At 38.7% G+C, this 14,144-nt stretch overlaps 1 protein-coding gene across 2 annotated transcripts in view; it reads right to left on the reverse strand.

Moving 5' to 3' along the window:
* The window catches only part of SRGAP1 (SLIT-ROBO Rho GTPase activating protein 1), a 354,516-nt gene that overhangs the window by 6,024 nt on the left and 334,348 nt on the right, over positions 1 to 14,144 (reverse strand). For both annotated transcript variants that reach the window (XM_044678455.1, XM_044678454.1), the window contains exons 19-21: positions 6,481 to 6,661; positions 2,336 to 2,470; positions 1,730 to 2,075 (exon numbers count right to left, since the gene is read on the reverse strand). In XM_044678455.1, the coding sequence (XP_044534390.1) occupies positions 1,730 to 2,075; positions 2,336 to 2,470; positions 6,481 to 6,661 (662 nt within the window). The remainder of the gene's footprint in view (positions 1 to 1,729; positions 2,076 to 2,335; positions 2,471 to 6,480; positions 6,662 to 14,144) is intronic.

Here is a 14,144-nt window from a genome sequence, read left to right on the forward strand (position 1 = left end):
CTTTCTTTCTTTCTTTCTTTCTTTCTCTTTCTTTCTCCCCTTCTTTCTTTCCTTCTCTCTTCCTTTCTCTCTTTCTCTCTCTCCTTCTTTTCTTCCTTCCCCTCCCTACATTCCTTCCTTCCAAAAAAAAAATGCTAAGACCTTCTGTCTTAGAATCAATACTAAGTATTGGTTCCAAAACAGAAGGTGTGGTAAGGGCTAGGTAATGGGGTTAAATGACTTGTTCAGGGTCACCCAGCTAAGAAGTGTCTGAGACCAGATTTGAACTCAGGACGTCCTCTCTCTAAGGCTTGGCCCTCAATCCACCAAACCTCCTAACTACCCTCTTGTGAGAGTTTTAAATTAAAAAATAATTTTACTTTTGTGCTTCCCCATTTTTCTTTCCTACTTACTTAATCTTCATGTTTGTGATTAATGACATGGATGGCTATAGCAATAATATACTATGTTTAGCATTGCACGGCTCATCTTTCTTTGGACTGTGTACAAAAATATTTTCCAATGGTCTGTGTTGGTGGTTCCTACCGGTGGGCATCAGAACCCCAAGTACTTGCAGAGCCTATTATTGCAAGGGGTCTGTGACTCCATCTGCCCCCTAAGCATTGCCATCTTGATCTTCTCTTAGTGCTTGCAATGTAGAATGCTTCTATCTACATGATTTCTTTTCTTTTCAAGCTATGGAGGTGCTATTGTGATGAAAGGTATTCCTGAATTGATGTAGTTTCTTCTCGTGTATTTTTCTCAACCAGCAGAGATTAATAATATAAATTATTACATGTGAAAAAGCAATTTTTTTAAGTTAAAAAAAGGAGGGGCAGCTTGGTAGCATAGTGGATAGAGCACCAGGCCTGAAGTTAGGAGGTCCTGGATTCAAATTTGGTCTTAGACACTTCCTAGTGTCTAAGATCCTGGACAAGTCTCTTAATCCCAACTGCCTAACCCTTGCCACTCTTTTTTTTTTTTTTAAACCCTTACCTTCCATCTTGGAGTCAATACTGTATATTGGCTCCAAGGCAGAAGAGTGGTAAGGGTAGGCAATGGGGGTCAAGTGACTTGCCCAGTGTCACACAGCTGGGAAGTGTCTGAGGCCAGATTTGAACCTAGGACCTCCCATCTCTAGGCCTGGCTCTCAATCCACTGAGCTACCCAGCTGCCCCCCGCTTGGCACTCTTCTATCTTAGAATTTGTACTAAGACAGAAGGTAAAGGTTAAAAAAAAAAAAAGTAAAAAAGAGTGTTCTTGCTCACCTCTCTGGGTCATGGGTAAAAGCAAATACAAAAGACAAAAAAGAAGAGTTTTGAGAAACTGACCATTTGCCACTTGTGTTTAAACTTGGTTGACTAGTTTTGTTTTGTTTTTGTTGTTTAAGTTCTATTTTTGTTAGAGTCAATTATGCCTATAAACAAGTGAAGATGCACTTGAATTTCCCATTTCACAGATTTCGATGAAGTGCAATCTGAGTTTTTCTCACTACCTCCTCCCCTGTGCCATTTCTGTCTCCCTCCTTGGTTTGGGGAGAGACGGGCATCACTCAAGGTAACTAACGTTCACACTAGAACCACCATCAGGATCCTACTTCGTTGTTTTCCTGGTCTTTTAGATGACTTACAGAAGACACTTGGAATCTTCTTCTTTTACATTCAAAGACCTTTTTTAAAACTTTCTCCCCCATTTAAAGAAATTCTACCAAGAGAAAACAAAATGGTACAAACGCAAGCCAGTGTCCTACCTGAGCAATTGTCTCTGGGTCCAATGGTTTATGGTCATTGAAGCCTGTGTACTGGCCCGAAGACGTCGATCTCCGAATGGGAGGGCTGTCGATCTTCTTTAGAGAGTCGTGCCTACTGATGTTTGTCAGGCTGCCGTGGCCAGGGCGGCGCCTTCTCTCCGGGCTGTCATTATTGAGGCTGCGGTTCTGCAGCAAGGCTCGGGGGCTGCAGTGGCTGGACAGGTTAGGGGAGCCAAGGTCAACTGAGGAGTTGGAAAGTGAATGCGGTGGGTGGATAGGGCAGTGGCCGTCACTGGTCCTGCCAGGACGTCTTGAAGGAAGGGGTGGTTCAGCCCTTTTTCTTTGTCTAAAAAAGAATAAAAAATGAAAAGAACAAAGGAATGAGTTCCTTTCAGCGTGCTGGGCAACATAAATTCAAAGATGGTGCCTTAGTGCGGTAGGGCAGAAAGAATGCCGGATACAATCAAAGCTGATTTCTTTGACTTTTGGGCAAGTCTCCTTATCTGGGCTTTACTTTTCTTGCTTGTATGATGGAGATTGGATGATCTCTCCAAGTTCCCTTTCAGCTCTAAATCCTGCCAGATTCAGGGGGGTGTGATTACCTACCTGGCTAAATACACATCGGGATGACGGTCAGTTGGGGAGTTCATGTCCTTGGATGAAGACTTATCTTCTGTAACAGGTCCACTGCTGGCTTCACTGTCTGCTTTTTGGCTCAGTGTATCAGAAAAGGTATCATCCCTGCAAGTAAAAAGAGCAGAGCGTGAAGCTTGTTACCTGTGATGAGATGATGAGAGGGAAGGGACGAAGCTTTAATTTATAGCTGAATACTTTCCATTGTGCTAAGCTCTGGAGACACCACTAGAAAAGAGTCTCTTCTCAAGGGTTCCTGTCCTAATTAATGAGACAATACGTAGAGAAGGTTTCAGCTGCCAGTGAGAGGGTAGGGACCCAAGGTCCCTAGGGTACAGCAGCAAAGCAGATGGTCATGAGTCTTCTTCAGTGAAATTCTAATAATGAAGTTGTATATTATGTCTGAAGAGATTTTCTTTTCTGGTTCTCTAGTCACTGTGGGTCCTGAGGAATCATGGTATGCAGCATCCACAGAAACAGTTGTTGGGTTTTAGCTCTACTGAGATGATGGTGTCAGAGATGGAAGCAAGACCAATTGTCTGAAGAGCACTACCATGCCTAGAACCCATCAGTTGTGGTTGGCAAGGAATACAAAGATGGCGGTGACAAGGAAGCCAGAGTCTTTCACTACAGTGACTGCTTCCTTGAGTGATGGCTGGATTACTAGTTGGGGAGTGGGTTAGAGGTCTACAATTCCCAAAGCTCTGGGGTTCAGGGCTATCTCCATTAAGAGTTGAGGGGAGCTGGGGGTTTTCTAGGTTGTGTCTTTGTTTTCAGAGATGCTACAAAGGAGATGGTAGCAGCATGGACATTGGAATAAGTGCTGAAGTTAGGAGCTACATGGATTTTAGTCTTGCCTCTTACATTTACCAACTGTATGATTATGGGCAAGTCACCTGGGCCTCAGTTTCCTCATTGATATTATTGTTTAGTTGTTTGTCAGTCATGTCTAACTCATCATGATCCCATTTGGGATTATGGGTAAGTCGCCTGAGCCTCAGTTTCCTCATTTCTATTATGGTTTAGATGTTTGTCAGTCACATCATGATCCCATTTGGGGTTTTCCTGGCAGAGATACTGGAGAGGTTTACCATTTCCTTCTCCAGCTCATTTTATAAATGAGAAATTGGAGGCACACAGGGTTAAGTGACTTGCCCCAGAACATCCCACTAGTCAAGAAGCTGGGCTGGATTTGAACTCAGGGAGATGAGTCTTCCTGACTCCAGGCTTGGTATTCTGATGCATGTATTGCACCATCTGCTTGGCCCCTCCTCATCTGCAGAATGGGGAAAATAATACCTGTAGTATTTACTTTTTGAGAGTTATTGGGAAGATCAAATGAAATTTTGTAGTGAGTAAGTTTTTAAGGGCTAGATGCTGAGTGCTTCTTATCAGTTCTGTGTATACATCTTGTAAAAGTGAAATTTAGGAAATGCCATTTAAAATGTATCAAACTACATTTCCCGTGGTCCAACGGGTTTCCGTTTCCGGTTCTTTAGGCCTATGTCTCCACGCAGAGAGGAGTTTATAATCTCCTGGGTTAGGAGGGAGTGGTCTCTTGGCCAGCAGACTCGAGACAGGAAACAGGAGACAGTAATGGCGAGGGCGGTAGTTTTGAATGCTTACAAGCGCATGGTCTAATTATCTATCAGCATGGCTTTAATTAAATTACTAATTTATATTATTATACCAGCCTTTATTATTTTTAATATTTATAATTATGGCAATGGTTTTTTTTTTCTTTTGAATTGACTCATACAACCCCATGACTCAACTGTATATATTGAGCTGATCTGGGTATTTCTTTCTAAATACCCACATCAGGGGGGATTGTATTTTTATAAAATCCAAGATTAACTGTATTTTTATTATATCCAAGATTTAATTTTTGGTTTTGTTTGAGAAAATTTCTCAGGGAAAGAAAACTTGCTGATTCCTTAATCCAGAGAATGAACTGTTTGCAGAGAGATGCCTGAAGAACCTACGTTTAATCAAGAGATCCAGAATGAACTTTGGGTTGCAATTGATTGAACTGATGGGGTTTGTTGCATCAAGTGATCCAGAATGAACTTTGGGTACTAATGAATGGACTGATGGGTTTTGAACAGCTACTTTAATTGTACACGATATGCCGATTGGGGACTGCCCCCAATTGGTTTCTTGTCAAATGCGCTTAGCAAAACATTGGTTTTGCTTTCTCTCTTTTCCATTTCCCCCTTATCTCTAACTATTGTAGTTAGAAGACCTTTGTGAGTATAAGATGTTGTGTAACATGATCACTTGGGGTGACTAGGCACCCAAAATGATCATCAGGGGGGATTGTGTAAATAAAATTAGCTCGAGCCCATTAATAGTCAAAATTCTATTCAACCCAGGCGTGCTAATCATGTCACCCTAACCTCCCTTAGTGGGGAGGGGAGACGAGTTACCCACACGTGACAATAAGTAACAAATCAAGAATAAGGGACTGCCCTTTGGGCAGTCCAAATCAATGTAGAGACTGCCATTTGTCCATTTGAATTAGAGGTGGACCACAGGAAGTGATGAAAGACACGATCTCTTTAAGTAAGTGAGTGAACTTCCTGTGGGGGTAGTTGCAGTCTCCAACTGGAAGAAGAAGCATCTCCTGAGACCACAGAACGCTTACACTCTATATTGTCACGTGGATAAGTTAGGCTGACTTCCTTGGCCTAGCTGGGCCTATTCTAAACTCTGCCTATCTGGCTGTTGGGCCTTGCGGCTTACAGCTTCATTTATTAAGCTTTATAACCTTCTTCTCTCTCTGTCCAGGCCTTTGGCCTGGACTAGCCTCTCCTTTTCTCTTTACTCCTACTTTTTACCTACCAGACTGTAAATAAACTCTTCAACCCGATGCTGACTTGGGTCTGATTTAATTACGGAATCAACCTGAATTGTTGATTCCTGGCGGCCACATATTTAATATATATCTATAAATACCTAAATTTTCCCTCTTACAATCTTATATGTACCCAGGTGTTTACAATTTGGTCTCCTCCATTAGAATGTAAGCCTCTTGAAGGCAGGGACCATCTTTCTTTTTATCGTATCTTTGCTGCTTAGCAAGATGCTCGGAGCATAATGAGTGTTAAATAAATTGTCGCTGACTTGATTTGACTAAATGCCAGATTTTGCTCTTATTGGCAAACAGTAGGCACTTAATGAATGCCTGCTGATGATTAGAAAATAGACTTGTGAATGTCTTTAGTGCCATAGAGCTTTCTCTTTTCCCTCTGAGACCTGGTCCTTGAAGCAATAAATGGGCACAAGATAAAACCTGTTTCTTCCACTGAATTCTATGCAGTTTATTCTACACTTCTGCTTGTGGAATGATCGAGGCTACCTTATCTCGTAAGCGATCCTTATCATGTAGGTTTTATTCTTGGGAACATGAAACCTCTAAGAGAAATTCTCTTCTCAACAATTTCCTTTGGGGTACTCAGTGGATTAAGAGACAGGTCTGGAGTTGTAAGGACCTGGGTTCAAATCTAGCCTCAGCCACTTCTTAGCTGTGTGACTCTGGGCAAGTCTCTCTCTTTTTTTAAAAAAAAATTTTTAAATTTTAAAATTTTGAATATTTTCCCATAGTTACATGTTTCATGTTCTTTCCCTCTTCCCCAAATCTCCCAATCCTCCCTTATCCAAAACACAATTCCACTGGGTTTTACATGTATCACTGATCAAGACCTAATTCCATATTATTGATAGTTGGACTAGAGTTATCGTTTAGTGTCTACATCCTGGGCAAGTCTCTTAACCCCAATTGCCTGGCTCTTGCTGCTCTTGTCCTTAGAATCAATACTAAGACAGAATGTGAGGGCTTGGAAAAAAATCAAAATAATTTCCCAATCATCCTTGATCTACTCCCAAACCTAACAGTGGACAGGAAAAGGGGAAAAGGGGGAGAAATTTTTAAAGGAGAGGGAAGTGCTACTATAACGATGCCTTTGGAACTCTTTCATGAGATCCTTGCGGGATCATTCTGTTCTATGGGTCGATTTTCTATTTTGAGAAAGAACATCCTCATTCTGAATATGTTCCCCATTGTTCAGACCCCGTGGGGCCCTTAGAGGTTATTGGCGAAACTGGGTGATACTTACATATCCTGTACCACGATGTATTGATGAGGTACGAGGCCATCAATTCCATTGTGTCTTCCTTCCCACCAGTCCTCAGATGCTCGGTGATACAAGAGCAGTGAGGCTCCCTTCTTGAAGGACAGCTCTCGGGCAGACCTCCCAACATAGTCAAACTTGGCTATCGCTTCAATGGGTTCACATTCTGTAAGGCATTATTAAATATCATTATATCAAACATCAAAAAATTCATTAATTCATTTTTAAAATATTAAATATTGATCTAAATTATTAATCACTGAAACATCTAATTAATTACTTAATTCTTAATATTAAAAAAATCAATAAGGGACATTGGGCTTAGGAAGGTAGGAGCAAAGATTTAAACAGAAATTAATTCTCACTTTCAAGGCTTTCTAATATGGTTTAAACCATTTCTTATACTATAGTTCATATATATATATATAGTTCTAATCCTATACTTTCCATCCTTTATTTTTGTTCTGCCTTCTATCTCTAGACCTTTATTTATTTATCTCCCATGCCTAGAATGACCTCTTTCCATTTTCACTTTTATACCAATTCAGGTGCCAGCTTGTCCTTAAAAGCTCTCCTTTTTCAGATGAAAGTGAGCTCTCCTCCAGAGTTTTCAGAGCATTTGGCTGGTACCCCTTCCCTTGTACTTATCTCACTCTTCTTTGCATTACAGTAATTTGTTTGTAATAACCATAATGTTATTATTATTGCCTTTCTTTCCATTCGACTGTAAATTCTTAGTGAGCAGGGCTTGCATCACTTATCTCTAGAATACTTTTTTAAAACAAGACATCTATCTTTATATTTCCAACTCCTACCATAATTTCTTACAAAAGAATAAATAAATGTTTGTCAATGGACTCTACTTGGGGGAGAAAGTGTAAATAACTACCCTCTGTGCTTAAATAAGGAAAAGGAATAAGCTCACAAAGTAAGTCCCAGAATAATGGCATTATAAGGTTAACAGCCTAGAGGTACTGGGTTCTAATTCTAGAGAATATTTCTTTAAGTCTCCCATATATACAGTAAGGATAATGGTGATTTCATGAATGGAGGTGATTATTTATTAGGCTGTAAATTCCAGAAATGCAAAACTCTCATCTAAATTTCATTTCTACCCCAACACTGTGTTGTATACCAGCAGGTACTTGATAAAATCTTTGTGGAATGAATTGTTAAATGAAGACTAATCTTTTCAAAGTACTTTGAAGATTTAAAGCACAATACAGTGATCTAATATCATCTATTATTCTATCTAATATATCTATATCTAATAATATCTAATATTATTATTTAGATGACTCTCAGATGCTAGCGCAATTTTTGGGGGGTTTAATTTGGGTAGTATATTAGGCATTATTCATTCTTTCTAGAGCAGTCTTTCAGGTACTGAGTAACCACAGAGCATGTGATTTAAAGGAGTGCGTATTAGTTTTAGTGTGTATTAGTTTTAGGGTTAAATATATTAAGGTTCACTTTTTGGTGAATTCTCTATAAATTGATTTGGAGAAGGACATGCAGCTCCTTGGACCAGATGAACTTTTCATTATGGCATGGGTGCTGTTGTGATTGGCCTGGGGGTATGTCCCTGTGGGTGGATGCATGCATGGAGAATTGCATCTATCACTGTGCATCCTTGTAGAGTGTCTGCTTATATTTAGTTGCCCTCTTTTTCTTTTCTTGCCTCATTTTATTCAACCTCTCTAGAGCTTGTCCCTGTACTTAGGACCAGCATCCACCTGGCCTAAAACAAGTGGGGAAAATGACCAAACTTTAATTTGCACTGTCAATATCTGCAAGTGAAACGAATACTTTGCGTTAAGATAGAGCATGGGAAATTGGAAGAAATAAGAACTAAACGGACTTGCTAATTGGTTATTTGTTATCCAGACAAGAAAACACGTCAATCAATAAACAGATCACAAAGCCAGTGGAAAATACTGATTATTAACCAGAACGGCAATATTTCTGAAATTGTTGTTCAGTATGCTTTGAGGCAAAGAAACATTAAATCTTGGATTTTCATTTCCGCAGCCTTCTTCTAAGGTTATAATGAAAGCATAATAAAACAATATTCTGAACTTTACAATGATATATATCAAGACTTTCACTGAAATGCAATATCCTTCATGGTTACTACAATATCAAACTGACAATGATGGAGTAGCTGAGATTTCATTGCGACGTGTTGATAATATTTATCACATGGAAAAACTACTACTCGAGAACATAAGGCAGTTCATAATCCATTAGATTAAAAAATCAAGGTGATAAAAAAGCATCTATGTTAAATAAATCTTGAATCTAGTGTCCTTGTAGAAATATATATTTTTTTGGCTAAAACTGATACTCCAACACCAAATATAAAATCTGTTTTTTTCTCTTCACTACGAACACTTTCGGGATCCATGACCTTGTTGTCCCTAGCTCCCCAAACTAAAAGCCGTGATTTAAAATGCAAGTTTTGCATAAATCCCATACTCTGGCATTTTTTTTGCTCTGCTCTTTGATAACTACACAACATCCAACAGCCCCAGATCCTAAATTTCCAAAGACCAAGGAAAGTTGTTTGAGACTCAGTTCATTGCCAAACTTGATTTCATATTTAGGTTCCTCCAATTTACAGTTTCTCCTGCTTCTTTGGAGGCAATTAAATGTTTAAATGGGAATCCAAGAGGGCAAAGGGGGTGGGGATAGGGTTAGGTTTTTTTGCAGGGATGTTTCCAAGTAATGATCAAAGCCAAACTTGTTAAAAGTGAGCATAAGTTCAATTCCAAATCGGCTGCAAGAATACATATGTACACACATCATAACTTAACCCATCTGTCTCAGATTTCCTGAGAAATGCTTTCCTGTTTTCCTTGGAAGCAGTTCTTGGTAATTAAAAACAAAAACTAAGTTCTAATATCTTCTCTGATGACACTGAATAATTTCAGAAGTCATTTTTAGGCTAGGAAGCTTAAGTTGATTATTCATTGATAAATTCCAACTCATGTCTGATAAAATAAGGGAAAGATCCTGGGATTTAAGATATGCTAGGAAAAAAAAGACTCATGTCTCATCTCAAGGTCTGTTTTAATTATAACTACATATCTGAAATGTTGAAAGAAAAAAAAAGGAAAAAGGCCTCATTTCAGGGCCTATTAACTAAATAATATTTCATGTTGATGACTCAGGGAAGAATGATTAGAGTTTTAAGATGAACTCACAGATCAAATAATTTTAATAGGACTTAAACTATTGGAGTCTTTTAGCTCTGGAATACAATCTTTAGATCATGTGTCAAAGGCCTGGCAATTTCCGAGGAAATAGCTATTTAGTCTAGCATCTTGGGTTTCTGAGAAGAAATGCACATTATGACAAAAACAAATTATATTTTTTCTTTTTAAAACCCTTAGTTTCCATTTTAGAATCAATACTGTATATTGGTTTCAAGGCAGAAAAGTGGTAAGGGTTAGGGAATGGGGGTTAAGCGACTTGCCCAGAGTCACACAGCTAGGAGGTGTCTGAGGTCAGATTTGAAACCAGGACCCTGGCTCTCTATCTATTGAGTCACCTCGCTGACCCCAAATTATATTCTTTTCACCACACCACCACCACTAAGAACTTCCTTATTTTGTAAATGTTAAGACAGTCAATGTGGTGTAAAGATAGAATCTTGAAGCACTGAATTTGAGTCTTCCCTCTGATCCATACTAGCTAAGTCATCTTGAACAAGTCACTTAACTTTCCCATTATTCCACACAACTCTTTTAAGCCTATGCTTGGCACATAGTGGAGAAAAATTAAATACTGATTAATCTACATTGGTGGAGAGAGCTTCCACACCAGAACTTCCCCACACAAACTTAGTGTGGATCAAAAAAAAAAAAAAACCTCCAACATCCAAAAAACAAGGATGAGAATGGAAGAGTATCTGATGTTAGATCATTGGTATGAAATATAGCTCAAGATCAGAGATTAGGAAACACTTTGTTGAACTGTGTAGGATAAATTGTAGGACTCTGATATCAGGTAAGCCAAGACCCAATGCTTATCTAAAAATCTCAAACTGGACCAGGTTCTTTGGGTCTAGAACCCTGCCTTTGATGCATGATCTAAAGATGGTGACCAATCTTTGGACTATATGACAGCTATTTCTTTTTTTCCCTCCCTTGTATCTCTTATTTATAGCCAACTCTCATTTTCTAATTCCATATTTGGAAATTTGCCAACTGGCTAAAATTTATTGGTAATCCTAAAATCAATACTCAATAGTCAATCATGGACATGGGCAGAGTGATGAAGAACTGGAGCCAGCCCTTGAGCCCATTTCCAGCTGAGGTTGATCAAGGGAACCCTTTGCTTTCTCATTTTAGCTCTTATACTGTAAACAAGTGTCCTTTTATTTGTGGTCTATTTAGTGTCAATTTATTTGAATTTGGGGATTTTGGCGCGGGGGGAGGAGCGGGGAGGTAGGGGAGATCTTGTTGTTTAAAACGGCCAGCCCTAGCTTGGTGCTGAGGCACAGTCTAGTGTTCCTAAGTATGAGAAGGCTATGATGTCCCCTTATGGAGATAATAGCTTTGTTCAGCTGTAGGTTATAGTATCATTGGCTTTCAACTCAATGCACTAAAGTAAATGTGGTAGGGGCAGCTGGTATAGACAGGGTTGGAAATGGGAGATCTGGGGCTCAAATTCAGTCTCAGACATTTCCTAGCTGTGTGACCCTGGCCAAGTCACTTAACCCCTATTGCCTAGCCATTACTACTCTTCTGCCTTGGAACCAATACACAATATTGATTCTAAGATGGAAGGCAAGAGTTTAAAAAAAAAAAAGTAAATATTGTGTCCAGAGGCTTATAGGACCTATATACTCTGTTTTCCCCTTAAGAGTACTGGTTCAGTATTTGCTAATTCAGTGTTGATGGTGACTTTATATAACATAATTCTGGTGAATAATGAGAATTTAAAGGTTTTTTTTTAATTTTACCATTTTAAGACTGTTTTCAAAAAATTTTACCATTTATTCAAAGACTTGCCAACAGCCTCACTCCTGTACCTGCCCGCAGCCCCAATAACTACCTACAAAAACACAGTGATTGTAAGTCTGCATCTAAAGCACTCATTCTTAGCATTTTTGTATGTATGTGTGAGTGCCTCCTCTGGGATTCTGGTAAAGCCATGGATCCCTTCTGAAAATGTTTTTAAATGCATAAAATAAAATACATATGATTGCAAAAAACCCCCCCAAATTATCAAAATATTTTTAAAAAGTTTACATGAGCTTCTAGTTAAGAACCTCTGTTGAAAAGAACCAAATTGCTTTGAGACTTTTAGAGAAGTGTAATGTCTTTGCTAATCTGATATCAGAGCTCTACAATTTATTTTACTCAATTCAACAAATATTTCCCAAGGTTTTACTATGATGAGGTGCTGGGACTCTTGTTATTTGGTCTCTTTAGTCTTGTCCAACTCTTTTGTAACCCCATTTGGGCTTTTCTTGACAAAGATACCTTAATGGTTTGCCATTTCCTTCTCCAACTCATCAATGAGGAAACAGGCAAACAGGATTAAGGGACTTTTGCTCATGGTCCCACAGCTGCTAAGCTTCAGCAGCTAGATTTGAAATCGGTAAGATAAAACTTTCTGATTCCAGAGGCTGGCCATTAAAACATTAAAATATTAAATAATAACACTAAATAATTAAAAAATTGAAATAAAGACTAAAACAACACAGTCCCCATTCTCAAAGAACTGGTCTTAAGTGAAATGGATAAACTGGTAGAAAGGGAAGAGAAGGCAAGAGCTAATAGTTTACTGAAAATGAATTACTTTATTAGTAATTTTCCCCAAACACTACGATTTGTTGTTCACAAGGGTAACAACCAACATGATATAGGAGCTTTGCAAAAATATACTTAATAGCCGACAAAATACTTATTTTTAGCAGTTTTTATTTTATTTTTACTATTATCTATATGTTCAATAGAAGAGTAAAAGCAATATTTGATTTATTTATTTGCTTATTAATATTACTTAATTCTTAATGGCTTAAAATGATATTAATCGGAAACCTGACATTTTAAAGATTATATTATAAACAGAATTGTAACTAGGATGGGACAAGTGGAGCTTTCTCCGAGGGAACAAAAATTTAGAGGATATTAATAGCATTACTCAGGTTTGTCTTCTTATGCTGGCCCCTTGTTTAGTGCTTTCCTCTAATTTCTCAGAAAAAACAACTTTGCAGCATTCCATGGCAAGCTTCTTTCCTTGGGTGCATGGCAGGTGAGTCTCACTCCCTCTTGCCTTGGGCACAAAAATTCCTATTTATAGCTCTAATTATAAAACACGCCTTCGTGTCATACATTGTCATATTATAGATGTTATCCACGTGCGGTTTACAGTTATTAGCTAAGAGGCTGAATTAGGAGCTGACATATGCCTCAGAGGCTCTCCAGTTCAACTCTGCGCCTAGTAAGAACTTAATATTTTATAGATGAGGAAATTTAAGTCACAGAGATAATGATTTGCTCAAGGTCACATAAGAGGAAGACAGTAGCATAGCTGGGGTCTGACGTGAGGTCATCTGATTCCAGACCATCATAATCTCTTCCTCTATGAAAATTTTAACAAGAGGGGCTGGCCTTTTAATTTCATCTAAATATGGATTATAAAAGAATAACCAGGTCATAAAAGAATGTCCTGGTTGAATGAATAATATTAGTTGCCTTTTCAGCCATTCAGACTGACTTAAAATAAACTCACACATTGAATTAAAAAAAAAAAGCAATTTAAATTTTTACATTTAAGAAATTTAATTAAGCTTTAAGAAATTTCTCCCTTTTGTCTCCCTATTTTCCTGTAGGACCCACCATTTTTAGAGGAATGAGTAAATTATTTCTGCATATCTTTAAAAAAACAGGGCAATCCCAAACAAAGACAATATTCACATGAGGACCCTGGCTAATAGTGCTTTGGAGATCTCGGATGAGATTCTGATGAATGACTAAATAAGAGAAGAGAAGAGGAGTGGTGGCCTCACTTTCCTGAATAGCCATCCTTTTTTCTGTTCAAAGGAGAAGAAAACTTAGCAAGGCTGACCATCTGTTTGTGTGCTGGTGTCATGTCCCATGTTTCCATTACCTGTCACTTTATCCAGATGCCCAATACACCAAGTTTTCCCTCTGAGGCTTCAACATCATTTGTTCTTTCACTACCTGACCTGTTATTTATTTCCCTGGGAGACTAATACAGAGAAAACCAGCGATTTTGCCAACAACATGTTATGGGCATTTGCCAACAACAACAAAAAAACACCCCTGTAAGTCATAAGACAGCAGAGGAAGGAAAATACACTGCTTAGACCAGAAAAAAAGGCACCTGCAATACTTATGTTAATTTGTTTAATTAGGCTTTGGTATGGTTTCAGTGGGACTCTCTCTCTCTCTCTCTCAGATTTCAATTTCTCTCTGTCTGTCTCTCCTATCTTTCTCTCCTGTCTCTTCTCTCTCCCCCTCCTCTTTGTCTCTTCTCTTCTCTCTCTCTCCCTCTTTCCCCATTTCTGTCTCTTCTCTCTCCTGTCTTTCTCTCCTCTGTCTGTCTGTCTCTCTCCCTCTCCTGTCTTTCTTTCTCCTCTTTCTCCCCGTCTGTCTTTCTCTCCTCTGTCT

The sequence above is a fragment of the Gracilinanus agilis genome, chromosome 5 (genome assembly GCF_016433145.1).
Source record: "Gracilinanus agilis isolate LMUSP501 chromosome 5, AgileGrace, whole genome shotgun sequence".
In the NCBI taxonomy this organism is placed as follows: domain Eukaryota; kingdom Metazoa; phylum Chordata; class Mammalia; order Didelphimorphia; family Didelphidae; genus Gracilinanus; species Gracilinanus agilis.